At 31.7% G+C, this 13387-nt stretch overlaps 1 protein-coding gene across 2 annotated transcripts in view; it reads left to right on the forward strand.

Moving 5' to 3' along the window:
- Positions 1-11487: 11487 nt before the first annotated feature.
- The window catches only part of LOC134710313 (protein stum homolog), a 338001-nt gene continuing 336101 nt past the window's right edge, over positions 11488-13387 (forward strand). For both annotated transcript variants that reach the window (XR_010106111.1, XM_063570618.1), the window contains exon 1: positions 11488-11885. Coding sequence is in view for 1 of the 2 variants with exons in the window: in XM_063570618.1 (XP_063426688.1) it covers positions 11714-11885 (172 nt within the window). In the remaining variant the exon portion in view is untranslated. The remainder of the gene's footprint in view (positions 11886-13387) is intronic.

The raw sequence follows: 13387 nt of genomic DNA on the forward strand, positions 1-13387 counted from the left end.
TAAAGTGCCATGTGCGATATGCACTGGTCAGTCTAATATGACAGTTAAGAAAGACGTTCACAAAACATGGAGCTCATATCATATGATTCTATGAGAACAAAAAAGGCGACAGCGTTGTTTCTATTAATTCAAATGGAACAAGAAGAGTAGCTATTACAGGCTCATGAGTAACTTTCACAAGCAAAACATTATTGTTTATCAATTTTTCATATCAAGTAACATAATTTAAATGATAAAAACACCAACACTACAGGTACACGTATATAAGGAAACTAACTTTTTCTTCATTATTCTATCGTCTGACTTGTTGTCACACGAATGTTTACTCCATAACCATTCTGTTTTCTATATGTCATATTTTGCCGCATTTGTTGCTTTCCTCACATCCTTCCTTTTGTCTATATTATTATGATATTCTCCTGGAAAGAGCTCTTTTTTAATAAAAGGGATCATTAAACTTATTCTTACCTTTAAGATAGATCAGTAAACATGGGCATAATTATGGGTGATTATTCAGACTAGTGCACACATTTTACAGTTCAAACAAGGCAATGCCGAGCGTGATCACCTCGTATGTAACATATTGGGGACAAATATGGACACTATATTTGTATATGACACATGCAGAAAATGGTAAATTGAATATGCATATTTGATACATAAACTTTTTGTTTAGAAAGCAACCAAAACATTTAGTAACTGGAAATACCTTTGATATTGTCTTTAGAACTAGCAGGTAAAAAAATGAGCAACCAATTTTCTGTGTATTATGCTATTTCGAGGAGAAAAAAACAAGTCCATCTGCATGACCTTGACCTTTGGCATTGAACGCAAAAAATGTCAGATCATTAAAAGGAGGAACAATATACCAATTTGGTTAAAATCTTTTGAAGCATATTGGTTTAAATTAGAGTGTCCACAAGGGTGATATTGCCTTGTATTACAACTGTCACTGTGACCTTGACCTTTGAACTTTTAAGTTAATAGCGCTTAAGATATTCTTAACGAGTAACACCATACCAAGTTTTTAGCATTTTGGTTCTAGAGTGTCCATAACAAATTTTATCTACACGCAACTTACATGTAGTAGGCGAGGGCATCGTGATCTGTACACGACGTCTTTTAGACAACGTATGGCCATCGCGCAATCATTGTAATCCATCGTGTAGCCTTCGTAATTCACCGTGTAGCCTTCGTGATCAATCGTGTAGGCTTCGGCTGAGATATGAAGCTTAAATACATGTCTTCGGTTAACCTTCGTATGTCCATCTTTTGCTATCGTATACAATTTCGGCACCATCGTATAGACTTCGTTATTCATCGTTCTTGCTTCGGTCACATTTTGGTATTTTAACGAGATCGGGACCAACTTCGTACGAACTTACAATTTTCGCATTCGGGTGTCCATCGTATATAAAAATCGGGACAGTGTGACACGGGCATTAAAGAAATCACAGTTTATATCACATTATGAATATACTTTAAACTTAGACGACACACTCACTCACTCGGGCATATTTTATGACGGTTTCATAAGTTCTAGTACGGTCATCTCGATAACACATGTCGTTGTTATGGAAACATGTACCCCATATTAAACTTTATTACTTCCAAACCGGCAATATAACTTGTTAGGTTTAACCGTCTTCATGTGTACCAACTTCATGTCAGCTGAAACATTGTTACTTGCATGATTTCGATGACACATTTTAAATGTGGTTAATAATTATACAATAATACTTAAATAAAAGTTTCATTTCCCTCCTTCAAAGTTGATCAAATATGATGATGCCTGCAAACATGATTCTTATTTGGCTTTCCAAACGTTTGAGAGCTGCAGAATGTCTATTCCGGAAACACGTCTCATGTGCTTTGAAATCTGTGTCATACAATACAACCACTTAGTCAAAACTGCTCATGGTGAACTGTAAGTCCTAAAGGATACTAGATAACAACTTCCATATGCAGCCTTTTGATGGTTAAAGCGTCTAATTAGGCTCATTAGATTTGTTGATTAAGAATTCTTATGCTTTTGGTTTACCAGACTTTTTTTCTCGAAACTACAGTAATAAGTAAAACGCATTTACTTTAAACATATTTTATTTCAAAAAATCATGTACATGACATACACATATAAATACAGTGATAACATATTACAAAAGGATTCGGAAACAAGGTTTCCCTTATATTATTAATCCGTCTCCCTAAAAACGCATTTATCATGAACAATATTATTTTACTTTCTTTAATACTTTAGATAAGCATCGGAGATCACATAAGAATAATAAAATTGAATTTGTAACATGTTTTAACTATAACAGATTTACAGAATTTAAGTCATGAGTTTTTACATGCGTAGTAGTATTAACTACATGTGGATTCTAAAACTCTAAAGAACTTCTGTATAATTTTAATCTCGATCTTTCTCTGAGTCGGAAATCCTTCAAACATTTGTCAATAACAAAAAGATCAAAGAAGCCAGATCATGTAATTTCACGTTAAGATATATTGATGATGTTCTTTCACTTAGGAATCCAAACTTTTCTGATTGGGTTCCATTAATATAATGATCAAAAATAAAAGAAACAAAAGAAACAAACGGCACGGTTTCCTTCACCTTATTTTTAGATTTAAATATATACCTCGAATTTAACATGAGCGGTCATCTCAGTACCAGAATTTATGACAAACAAGACAATTCTAATTTAAAATTTTTCGATTTCTCCCATCTTAGTAGCAATATACCAACTTCATCTGTATATGGGACATATATTTGCCGACTCGTTCGGTATATTCAAGAGCTTGCAGCTGCTACTCGAAATTTATTATACGTGGTTACGTGATACAGTTTTCTTTTTATTTGTCTTTATAATTTATTGACCATTACTGTTGAGTTCATTTTGAGTAATGTCCTTTTAGCGTGGCTCGGTACTTTTACATCCCGGCATTGTGTTATTGTGCTATAGTAATAATTAAATAAATTGTTTGTATTCTTGTTCATTTTTGTGTATGTGCTTTTAAATTGTCTATATGCCATTTTGTTTTTCTTTGCTGACAAATGTTTTTATTTTTATATTAGAACACAATGTTAGCTGCTGTACCTCTGTTTTTGACATTTTTAACCAATTATGTTTGCTTGTTTTGTTCTCACATTGGAACACTCTACATCACCCGACCCCCTGTCTCCTCCGCCCCTCCCCCTTCGGCAAATAAACCAAGTTATCATATATTTGAAATTACATCTTATTTATGGACAAAAGTTGGTTCAACCAAGGAGGTTATATAACCTCCTTGGTTCAACATAAAAACCTGTTCACGAAAACTGAGCTAAACATTTTTTTTTTACCTTTATCAAAAAATGTCTTTTAACCGAATGGAGATGATTTTCCTTTTACTGTGTTACATTGTAAAACATACTGCCGAAACGATAATTTTTTTTTATCAATAATCGGAAACAAAATATAGTTCATTTATCTAGTGATAATACATAATAAGTAAACTCGAATGAAGAAGAGGGATATTAGCACCGTTTACTAAACACATTGTATTGTTAATGATGACTTTGAAACAAATGAATCCGTTATATAAATGTAAAGTTTTTATGATCACAATAACCGCAACATAGTTTACATAGATATGAAGCATTATAGACGTCATCGTCAAATATTGTGCTGTCCAAGAGTGTAAAACAGAAAAATATAAAATAGTTATATATTTTAAAACACACACACACACACACACACACACACACACACACACACACACACACACACACACACAATGTAAACTTTTTATTTACACAGTGGAGTATTGAAAAACATTTTATGTAATTTCTTTTATATATATAGCAAAATATTCCTACAAATACGAAAAAAAGACAAGTGAGGGTACATTCCAATCAAACAACATACAAAACCAACTTCTACATGTCAAATTGTAATCATTTTAAACCAATAGACATCTTAAAAATAATCAAGCTTTAATCAAGACACAGAAGACACATTGTAAACGAATTTTACAAAATAAAAAATCCCCAAAGGACACACACATTAATGTCACTTGTCTAAAGATACATATGTAACCACTTACGAGGTTCCCGAACAGGTACATGTATGTGCATGTTGCTGGGTTAAACTAGTTTTTAATATGCTTTTGATCCCTATCAAGACCATTAAAAATAAAACATGCGGAAAATCTCAATAAAAAAACAACTAAAACCGCATGATACATGCAGATAACAAAATCACGCACTCAATTTAATCCAGGTTAATAATGATACCACACAAAGAAATGCTCCGGCACATTTACTGAAAAGAAGACCAGGACAATACGCTTTGCTTTTATAACCATAAAATGCTTGATGTAAAATACCAACTATAATTAAATTCCAGTAAATAGATACGCTTTTTATATTACTTCTTTAATACATAAGTAAGTAAGTAATTTTTATTGGTTTAAAATCCAAAATTACAGGATTGATACCAAGACAATACAAATTTGTTATACACAAACATACAAACATATATATATCATACCAAATTTATAAACATTATATGCGGAGGTGGTACCACAAAGTTATTTAGTGCTTAATAGAGCATTTCTAGAAATGTACATGTCGCTTATAAATTAACAATAATTCTAATTATATCAGTCTCAACACATGTATACAAAATTTTAAATCTTGCTTCATTAGTCATCCTGAAAAAAGAGGGAACTATTTCACTAATTTTGGAAAACAGTTGGTCTCTAATTATATTTAGTTTTGTACATTTTAAAGTGAAATGAAATTCATCTTCTACTTCTAAGAGACATAAAGGACAAATTCTTTCTTCTACAGGGGTTTTAGTGTGACGCCCTTGTTCAATTCTAACTACGGAAAGCTATTACTAATACGAATTTTAGCAAAATGCCCCATTACTTTTCTGTCTATATTTAACAATAAGTAGGTTTCCGATTTATAATTTTCTTTAAGCTGTCTATATGTTCTCAGCTTATTACCATGTACTGATTTATTATCACAAAATATATTTTCTTTCTTATAGTTAAGATTATTAAAGATATCTATCATTAAGTTTGGTATGAATTGTACGGAAGCGTATTATCGCCACACATTTTTTTTTAATTTTTCTTCCTATGTTTGCGTTATAACGCAAACCTTTGCGTTATAACGCAAATATCTTAATTTCAATTATTCATTAAGTTTTGTATATATGTCCGTCTGTCATTTATTTCGGATGTGATTTACTAGTAGATAAAAAAAAGAAACATACATACAAGACCAAATCATTATAATAAATATGCATAGGAATAATGGAATACTTGAAGTGCAATTATACATAAATTAAGACTGATTTGTGCATCAGAAAAGTATATCATTTAACAAGAAAATAGATATAGTTTAGTGTATAGTCATATTTAAATTGAAAGATATAATGTCATACAATTGTGAAACCTCCAAGTCAAATAGACAAAACGATCTTTCTGCTTTTTTTTTTTTAAATCTCAGAATATGAATAAGATTCTTTGATAGAAAGTCATTGAATTTTCATTTCAATATAATGAAGTATTTTTTAGATGCTTGGGTAGCAATTTGAATAGAGAGAACATAATTTTATTAATAAAACATCTTCATTCTATACATTTATTGCCAAAGGGTAGCTTGTTTGAATCCACCCTACTTTACACAGTTCTCAAACGAGAGCTTACTTTGGAAGTATATTTATATTCGGTTATAGCTATATTAGCAGGGTTGATTTTTTTCTTAGGTATAACCTCAATTTACTCAATTTTCTTTGTAATATATATACTAGTAATATGTTCTTCTTATTTATTCAATGATGGTATGATACTCAACCCCTAAGGATTCGGATTTTGCTTATTTTTCATATGACGAAGATATATATAATCTTTCACTGAGTTTAATTGAGGTCTGGAGCTGGAATGTCAGTAATTGCTAGTAGTCTGTTGTAATTTATGTACATTGTATATCATTGTCAGTTTACTTAGTTTTTTTGTTCCCTATTCTGACATCGAACTATGACTTCTTGAAACCGAGTTTTACTATGTTTGGTTTTTTTCTACATTGGCTAGAGGTATAGGGAGAAGGTTGAGATCTCACAAAACATTTTTAATATCCCGCCGCATTTTTGCGCCTGTCCCAAGGAAAGCCTTTGTTAGTTTGTATGATTTTTAATTTTAGTTCATATATATTTTTGAAGTTTAGTATGACGTCTTTTTTCACTGAACTAGTTAACATTTTTGTTCAGGAGCCAGCTGAAGCACGCTTTTGGGTGAAGGATTATTGCTGTGTTGAAGACCAATCGATCGTCTTCGTCTGTGTTTGGCCGGGTCTCTTTGACACATTCCTCATTTCCTTTCTCAATTTTAATGCTGAAACTCTTTTTACATAAACTGCGGTGCGTGATAGTATCCTTAGTCTCTTTATATAAACTGCGGTGCGTGATAGTATCCTTAGTGTTCCGTACTTCTAGTACAAATCGTGAAACATTTGCCACTGGACGTCAACCAACAAACTATCAATCAATCATTCAATCTAGCAGTATAGACCAAGAACATACTTCTCGATACAAGAGAGGTAACTCCGTTGCTTAAAACTATATTTATTTCATTAATCATTAAAAATAAAAGTTTTGAGCTAATTTTAATATTAATTTCAAAGTGGAACTTTTTCTTTAATATAAATTAACTTACGTATTTTTTACTTAAGTTGGTCAATTATGTCTTATGTATATAATAAAAAGAAAAAGTGTGGGCGGCGAGCAATGAAATCAACATATAGATCTTTCATTTCGTTATACTACGTTTATTCGGTCAAAAGCTCCTTAGAGCTTGTGTTGCTATTTGTATTTATGCCGAATCAAAATAAAGTTTTCTTATCTTACTCATATGTAGTATAAAAAAAAAACCAGAGATCTATATTTTAATTAGATTGGGCGGCGAGGCAAGAGTGAACTGGTCAAATGAACTGGCATTTTATATTGAAGGATTTGGTCTTAGTGAAATGTGCATTATTTGTATCTTTTAAAACATGGTACGTGTGGTGTCAATTGAAAGGCTGTAATGATCATGAAACAAACCTACATTGTACGGATTTTATCACTGTTGATGAATGTATAATTCAAAAATAGACTAATGTTTCAACTCCCTCATTCAAAGTTGAAAGCAGAATAAAGCTATTCATTTTAGGGCCTTTTTTGGTATATGCCTACCAATGTTTCTACATTGTTATAAACTTCTATTGGTTTGAGCGTGCCCAAATGAAGAGATTAACAATACACTTCATACAAACAAAACTCATAAAGTAGCATTTTCTTTTTTAAGAATATCTACTGGCACGATAAGACTAGACATAATTGTATCAGCTTAATCATAAAAAATCTAAAACGGTAATAAAATTTAATATAAAAAATAGTCACACTCTCATTCAAACTTCTCAGCATTGAATGATGTTTCTGTGAATCGCCATTTTAAAATTTGATAATGGTTATTTCTTGTGAATATCATTGCACCATAAACACTTTGTGTCATATAAATATTCATGAGATCTCCAAGTAGCCCATGCTAAAATTCCTTAGATTTTCCCACTATCGAAAGATCTGCGCAAAGTTGAAATACTTCTCGAGCATGATAGACAAGGGCAAGCTGTTGAACTTACAGTTAAGGGTTTGATTAAACCGAACGGATGTTGTCAAACAATAATACTGCTCAGAAGGTAAGCATATTTCATTGCAAACAGATTGAGCCTCAAACTCAATATAGTCTCTTATACATACAGTTATTTTTCATTTTGTTGAAGATTTCCACAAAACTCGTCCTAAAAAGCATGGCCTATTTGTCACTGGACGTTCAATAAATAAACTCATCATAGATACCAGGGGTGGTGTTCTCGAAGCTATCTTAGGATTAGGACGTGTCCTAAGTCTATCTTATGGCAAGTCTTTGTCCTAAGTCGAGTTCTCGAAGCTCTCTTAACTTTTGATATATCTCATTTTTCGTCCTAACTTTAGGACACCCAATAAGGTGTCTTAAGAGCATCATATCTTCATCCTAGTGTAATAATGTTTGGATTTCGCTTTTTCCTCATTACTTTACGTGAAAATGAACATGAAATGAAACGCACCATCGGTTATTAACTTGTATATAAAGAAATTGTGCATGATTTTAAACTTTGAACTTCGTGTTTCACGATATGATTACACAACAAATTTAATTCTCATTTCAAAACAAATTGTTTTCAAGTTTAAATAACAATCCTTTTTTATATAATAACATTGGTAATTATGCATTTAATTCTGTACATGTTATTATAAAATTCGTAAACAATTTTGTTAAAAATTTTCGTCATTAATAAATGTTTTATCAAAAAATAACTTTAAAGATTTAAAATTTCGACTTAGGAAATGTTTAGGACGTCCTAACATAAGATTCGTCTGAGAGAGCTTCGAGACACAACTTAAGAGTGTCCTAAGTCGATCCTAAGTCCATCCTAAAATCGGACGTATCTATGACTTAGGACGAATCTTAGGATACCTTCGAGAACACCACCCCTGGACTAAAATTTGTATGTACGCCAGACGCGCGTTTCGTCTTCAAAAGACTCATCAGTGACGCTCGAATCCAAAAAAGTTAAAAGGCCAAATGAAGTACGAAGTTGAAGAGCATTGAGGACAAAAATTCCTAAAAGTTTTGCCAAATACAGCTAAGGTAATCTATGCCTGAGGTAGAAAAGCCTTAGTATTTAAATAAAAAAATCAAAATTTTGTAAACAGTTAATTTATTAATATAACCATAGCGATGATAATTTATGTCAGCACAAAAAAGTGCTGACTACTGGGATTTTGATACCCTCGGGGAAATAAATCTCCACCAGCAGTGGCATCGACCAAGTGGTTGTAAATAAACTCATTATAGATACCAGGACTAAATGTTGTATATACGCCAGACGCGCGTTTCGTCTACAAAAGACTCATCTGTGACGCTCGAATCCAAAAAAATTAAAAGGCCAAATAAAGTCAACGACAACCAAGTTTTCCTGCAATGGAAATTTTAGTGAAACATAAATCAATGTTTAGTAAGATTTTGATTTTCAAATATTTCGGCCACACGAATTTTTAAGAGGAATCGTCGTGTGAATATTTTTATAAAGTGATATATTTCGCATTTAATAATATAAAAATAGATTAAAATTTAAAAGCGCAAAATTATGCATGAATATTTGACTAAATCATGAACAGTTATTTAGGACTCAAATTTACGCACACGAATATTTACTCTTTGTTTGATTGGTTTTAAGTAATAGACAAGCAGCTTATATAAATGAAAAATCCCCTTTTGATGGAGATATAAGGCCACTACAGGCAATGCTATTTTATAAATGTATCCCTATATTTCTATTGGAGATAGGCCAGGTATTTTTAAACAGACTGATATCCTCAATTCCGGCTGCTAATATAACTGGGATTGTTGTAATTCTGCACTGTTTTGTTTTGAATTAATTGACAGAAAAGGGTAATTTCAACGAGAGGTGAGGTGATTATACAAAAAAGAAGATGAAGTATGATTGCCAATGAGACAACCTTCCACAAGAGACCAAAAATGACACAGAAATTACCTACTTTTGTTTAAGGGATACGTTTGAAAGGGTTCAAAATATAATATATACATGTAGATATATATAATTCTCTTTACATGTATCATCCCAATTTACAATCCCGACGATTTTAGAACAGACAATTTCATATGAAAACACATAAAAGCGTGACACAATGTTTGCCTTCTTATTCTAGTAATGAATTTATGTGTATTTCTATATTTAATTTTTAACTTTGAAGAAAAACTTAAATAATATAGGTGATTAACTTCAATATATGTGAAATCTTTCTGTGCAGTATTTATATTGAGAACTAATTATAGGTAGGCATTTAATTCCCAGCCGCCCGCCTGATAATGCCATACTATAAGCCGGTTAATGTTTGCACTTCTCCGTTATTTCCTTTGGGTTATTAAATGTTAGGATATTATGCTTTTGATTTTTCAAATTAATCGAAAAACACCAACAACACATCACATATACTTCCTGCTTTCAATTTATATAATTTTTTTAGTTGGTTTTTTTTTTGGAAAAGGGGGGGAGGCAAATTTATAAATGATCGCTGAAAGATAAATGACGAATATGACAGACCAGCAAATTCCACTTGTTCGATATGAATAACGAGAAGCACATGCGTCATGTTATTCAAAGAAGAATTGGTAGGCACTTATTTTCCCGTCATAAATACTATGATAGTATGAAAGAAACAGCATACGTAAGATATATTGTCACATGCTTCGAGACTTTTAAAACCTCGAATCGAATGCAAATGAATATCTACCCCACCATACAAATATTTTTATAAAAAGGAAAATTTTGCATTAAGATTAGAATTAGTGAAAGAGTTTTGAAATTGAAATATATAAACTCCTATAAGGATAACACGATTGTGTCCAAGAGAGTGTCACAGAATTACTACTACAACTTATTTGGAATCATTTAAATTTTGAATGTAACGCGTCTTCTGATTGGCTGACAGCGGTTTTTTTTCTATCTGCTTATATATTTAAATGTGTTATGTGATCGTGACGTCATGAACGGCTTTATTCGTGATTTACTCCGGCTTAAATGAAACTCGAATTTTGGATGTAATTTAGATTTCAATTATAAGGAATGACTGTAATATTTTGTCGATCTATTCGAAATAACATAAAAAATGTGATTCACACTTAAAAATAACTCATAGCAATTAAAATTAAATTATATAGAATGACTGTATTAAAATATTAGGTGTGCACAACATTTTTTTATTTTATCTTCTCATAGACCGAAAAAATATAACAGCCATTCCTTAAAACGTTAACAGAGTTTTGCAAGGATTGAAGAATTTAACTCTTTTTTTGCAATATCAGACCAAGTAAACGATAGTATTATCCACCTTGTTAATCATATTTGCTGGTTCTTTATGTATGGTGTTCCTATAATATTTTATTTTCACTGGAATAGAAAATCTAAATCATGGTATCTGTAAATGGAGTAGAGTGAGAATTATCTCGTTCAATTCTTTTCATATATAATATGTTATGTTTAGTTTAGACTGACAACAGAATGAGACCTCGTTTTACGACACATATTTGGTTTCAAACGGGTTCATATCTGTTTTCCTGTATTGCTAAAAAAAAATCTGTTTCCGTTTTCTTCTAGCCTTTAAAGACTTTTACCATGATTTAACATCAAAGTAAACTAAACATGTAGATGAAATAAAACCAGTCCACATAAGGACCATAAATAGCACTCAAAACTTCTATATTGTGATGTTTCTCCGTTAAAATGTTTTAAGTGAGTGGCGGTTAGAATCAATTAGACCACTTTTTGGTAACTGGCTGTAAATCTCATTAGAGACAAGTCAATAATTTATACAGTGCCTACTTTTACAGGAATGCCTTAGCGAGTGTATTCACAGACAGCATATTATATCTATCAATACAAAAACTAAGGAGTATAAGCTCTAATCTACTATATACACATTATAATACAGATTTGCATTACTATTAACAGGATGACAACTTAATTAGCTAAAACTGCAATCAATTTCCTGTTATGAGTTTCTATTGAGTGATTTTTTTCTTTGGAATAAAACTTTGAAAAGAAAACTCATTCATCATGGGGTCAGCTGATGGATCTACAACTAACGATAAAAAGAAAAACGTTCATAGAGATAGTGACATTGTTGAAATCAACGAAAAACATGGACCTCTGTATAATGCTATTCCACGGATGCATCCTGCTGCAGCTATTATATTGTGTTTACTAAATATCTGTGCCCCAGGTTTTGGTAAGTATACACGCTTGTAAATAATGTATTTCTCTGTTTGTTTTCAGTTGAAAGTAGGTAATCAATTATGTTTCTGCTAGTTTGACGTACGTTAGGCGTTACTGTTCGTCATGCATATTCTTTTAAAAATAAGATAACATTCATACGCTGCTTAGTGCTGAAAGTTTAACTAAGAAAATATAAGAGTTATTACTTTAATACATATATTTTGACACACGCCACTATGAAAGAAGCTGTTGTTTACGTTTCATCTTGTAAATTAGTAAATTATTCAGAGATATTTATGTTTAACTGGAGCCAAAACCTATAAATTGTAAAAGTTCGACAATTTGAGAATGTCCTAACTTTCCTTATTTTTTCTGCAACATTTAATTGTGCATCTATATAATAAGTCTTCTTTTTGTTTTGACTATATTATGAATCTGAATCAAAAGAAATCTTACAAATGTATTCACTCCAGTTTCATATAAATGTCTCTCTCTTATACTCATCAAATCTATAACTGATATTTGGATAAAATACTTCAGATGTAAAATTGTATATTGGATACTTAATATGTTGAATTGTATATTGGGGGTTACGAATATATACCATGTATTCTGAGGACGAACAGGAATACAGATTTTCTCTAACAATTTGCTAACAAAGATATCTTCTGTCAGTAGTTTTTGGCAGGAGTTCGTCAGTTGTCATTCTGAATAACTGTATCCCAGCTATTACGTAGAGACGTAGATAAAACACACAGATATCCTTTGCTGTTAAATGCTTTATTTATATTCAAGGCGACAATTACATATGATCTTTCAATGATACGCCTGCATAGAGATGCACGAGAAGTATTCCGGAAATAAACCGCAGAAGAAATGCATAGAAAGTAATATCAAAAAGCAGTTGCTCGTGTCATGGTAATGCAGACCTTCGTAAATCTGCAAGCATGAAGGCCAAGTAAAATAAACACAGTTGTATAAATATATTCAAATTCATCGATATACCTACTTAAAAATATGACCATACAATCACTAGTATTTTACCTTCTGAAAAGTCCGACAATTATTTAATTTACATAACGTCAGTTTATAAATAAATGTAATCTTTAAAAACAAAAAATGAAACTGTATTCCCCAAAAGACGCACAAGCTTAAAGTGATATAAAAATTATGTCGTCTGATATTTGGACTGGACATTCATGTAATATAATTCATGCGCCGCTTTTATGTTACATTGTTTCTATCGGTTTAATTAGACATAGAATTACACATCTGCTTTGGCATTGCTGTCCAGTTCAACATACCAAAACTATAGAAATATCGTGATTATCCCCCTGCCATAAACAGTCCTCTTTAACTCATATCGCTTTACGAAACTTTAGTACTGATATCGTTTGTTGAGGTGTATCGCATACTTTGCGTATTGTTACTTTAGCAGACCAATTCTGAACAAAAGAACTGAAGTATTGAACATCGGATGACCGCAAGGTCTTTTTGATGGTCACAAGCACTTGT

The sequence above is a fragment of the Mytilus trossulus genome, chromosome 3 (assembly GCF_036588685.1).
Source record: "Mytilus trossulus isolate FHL-02 chromosome 3, PNRI_Mtr1.1.1.hap1, whole genome shotgun sequence".
Taxonomy (NCBI): Eukaryota; Metazoa; Mollusca; class Bivalvia; order Mytilida; family Mytilidae; genus Mytilus; species Mytilus trossulus.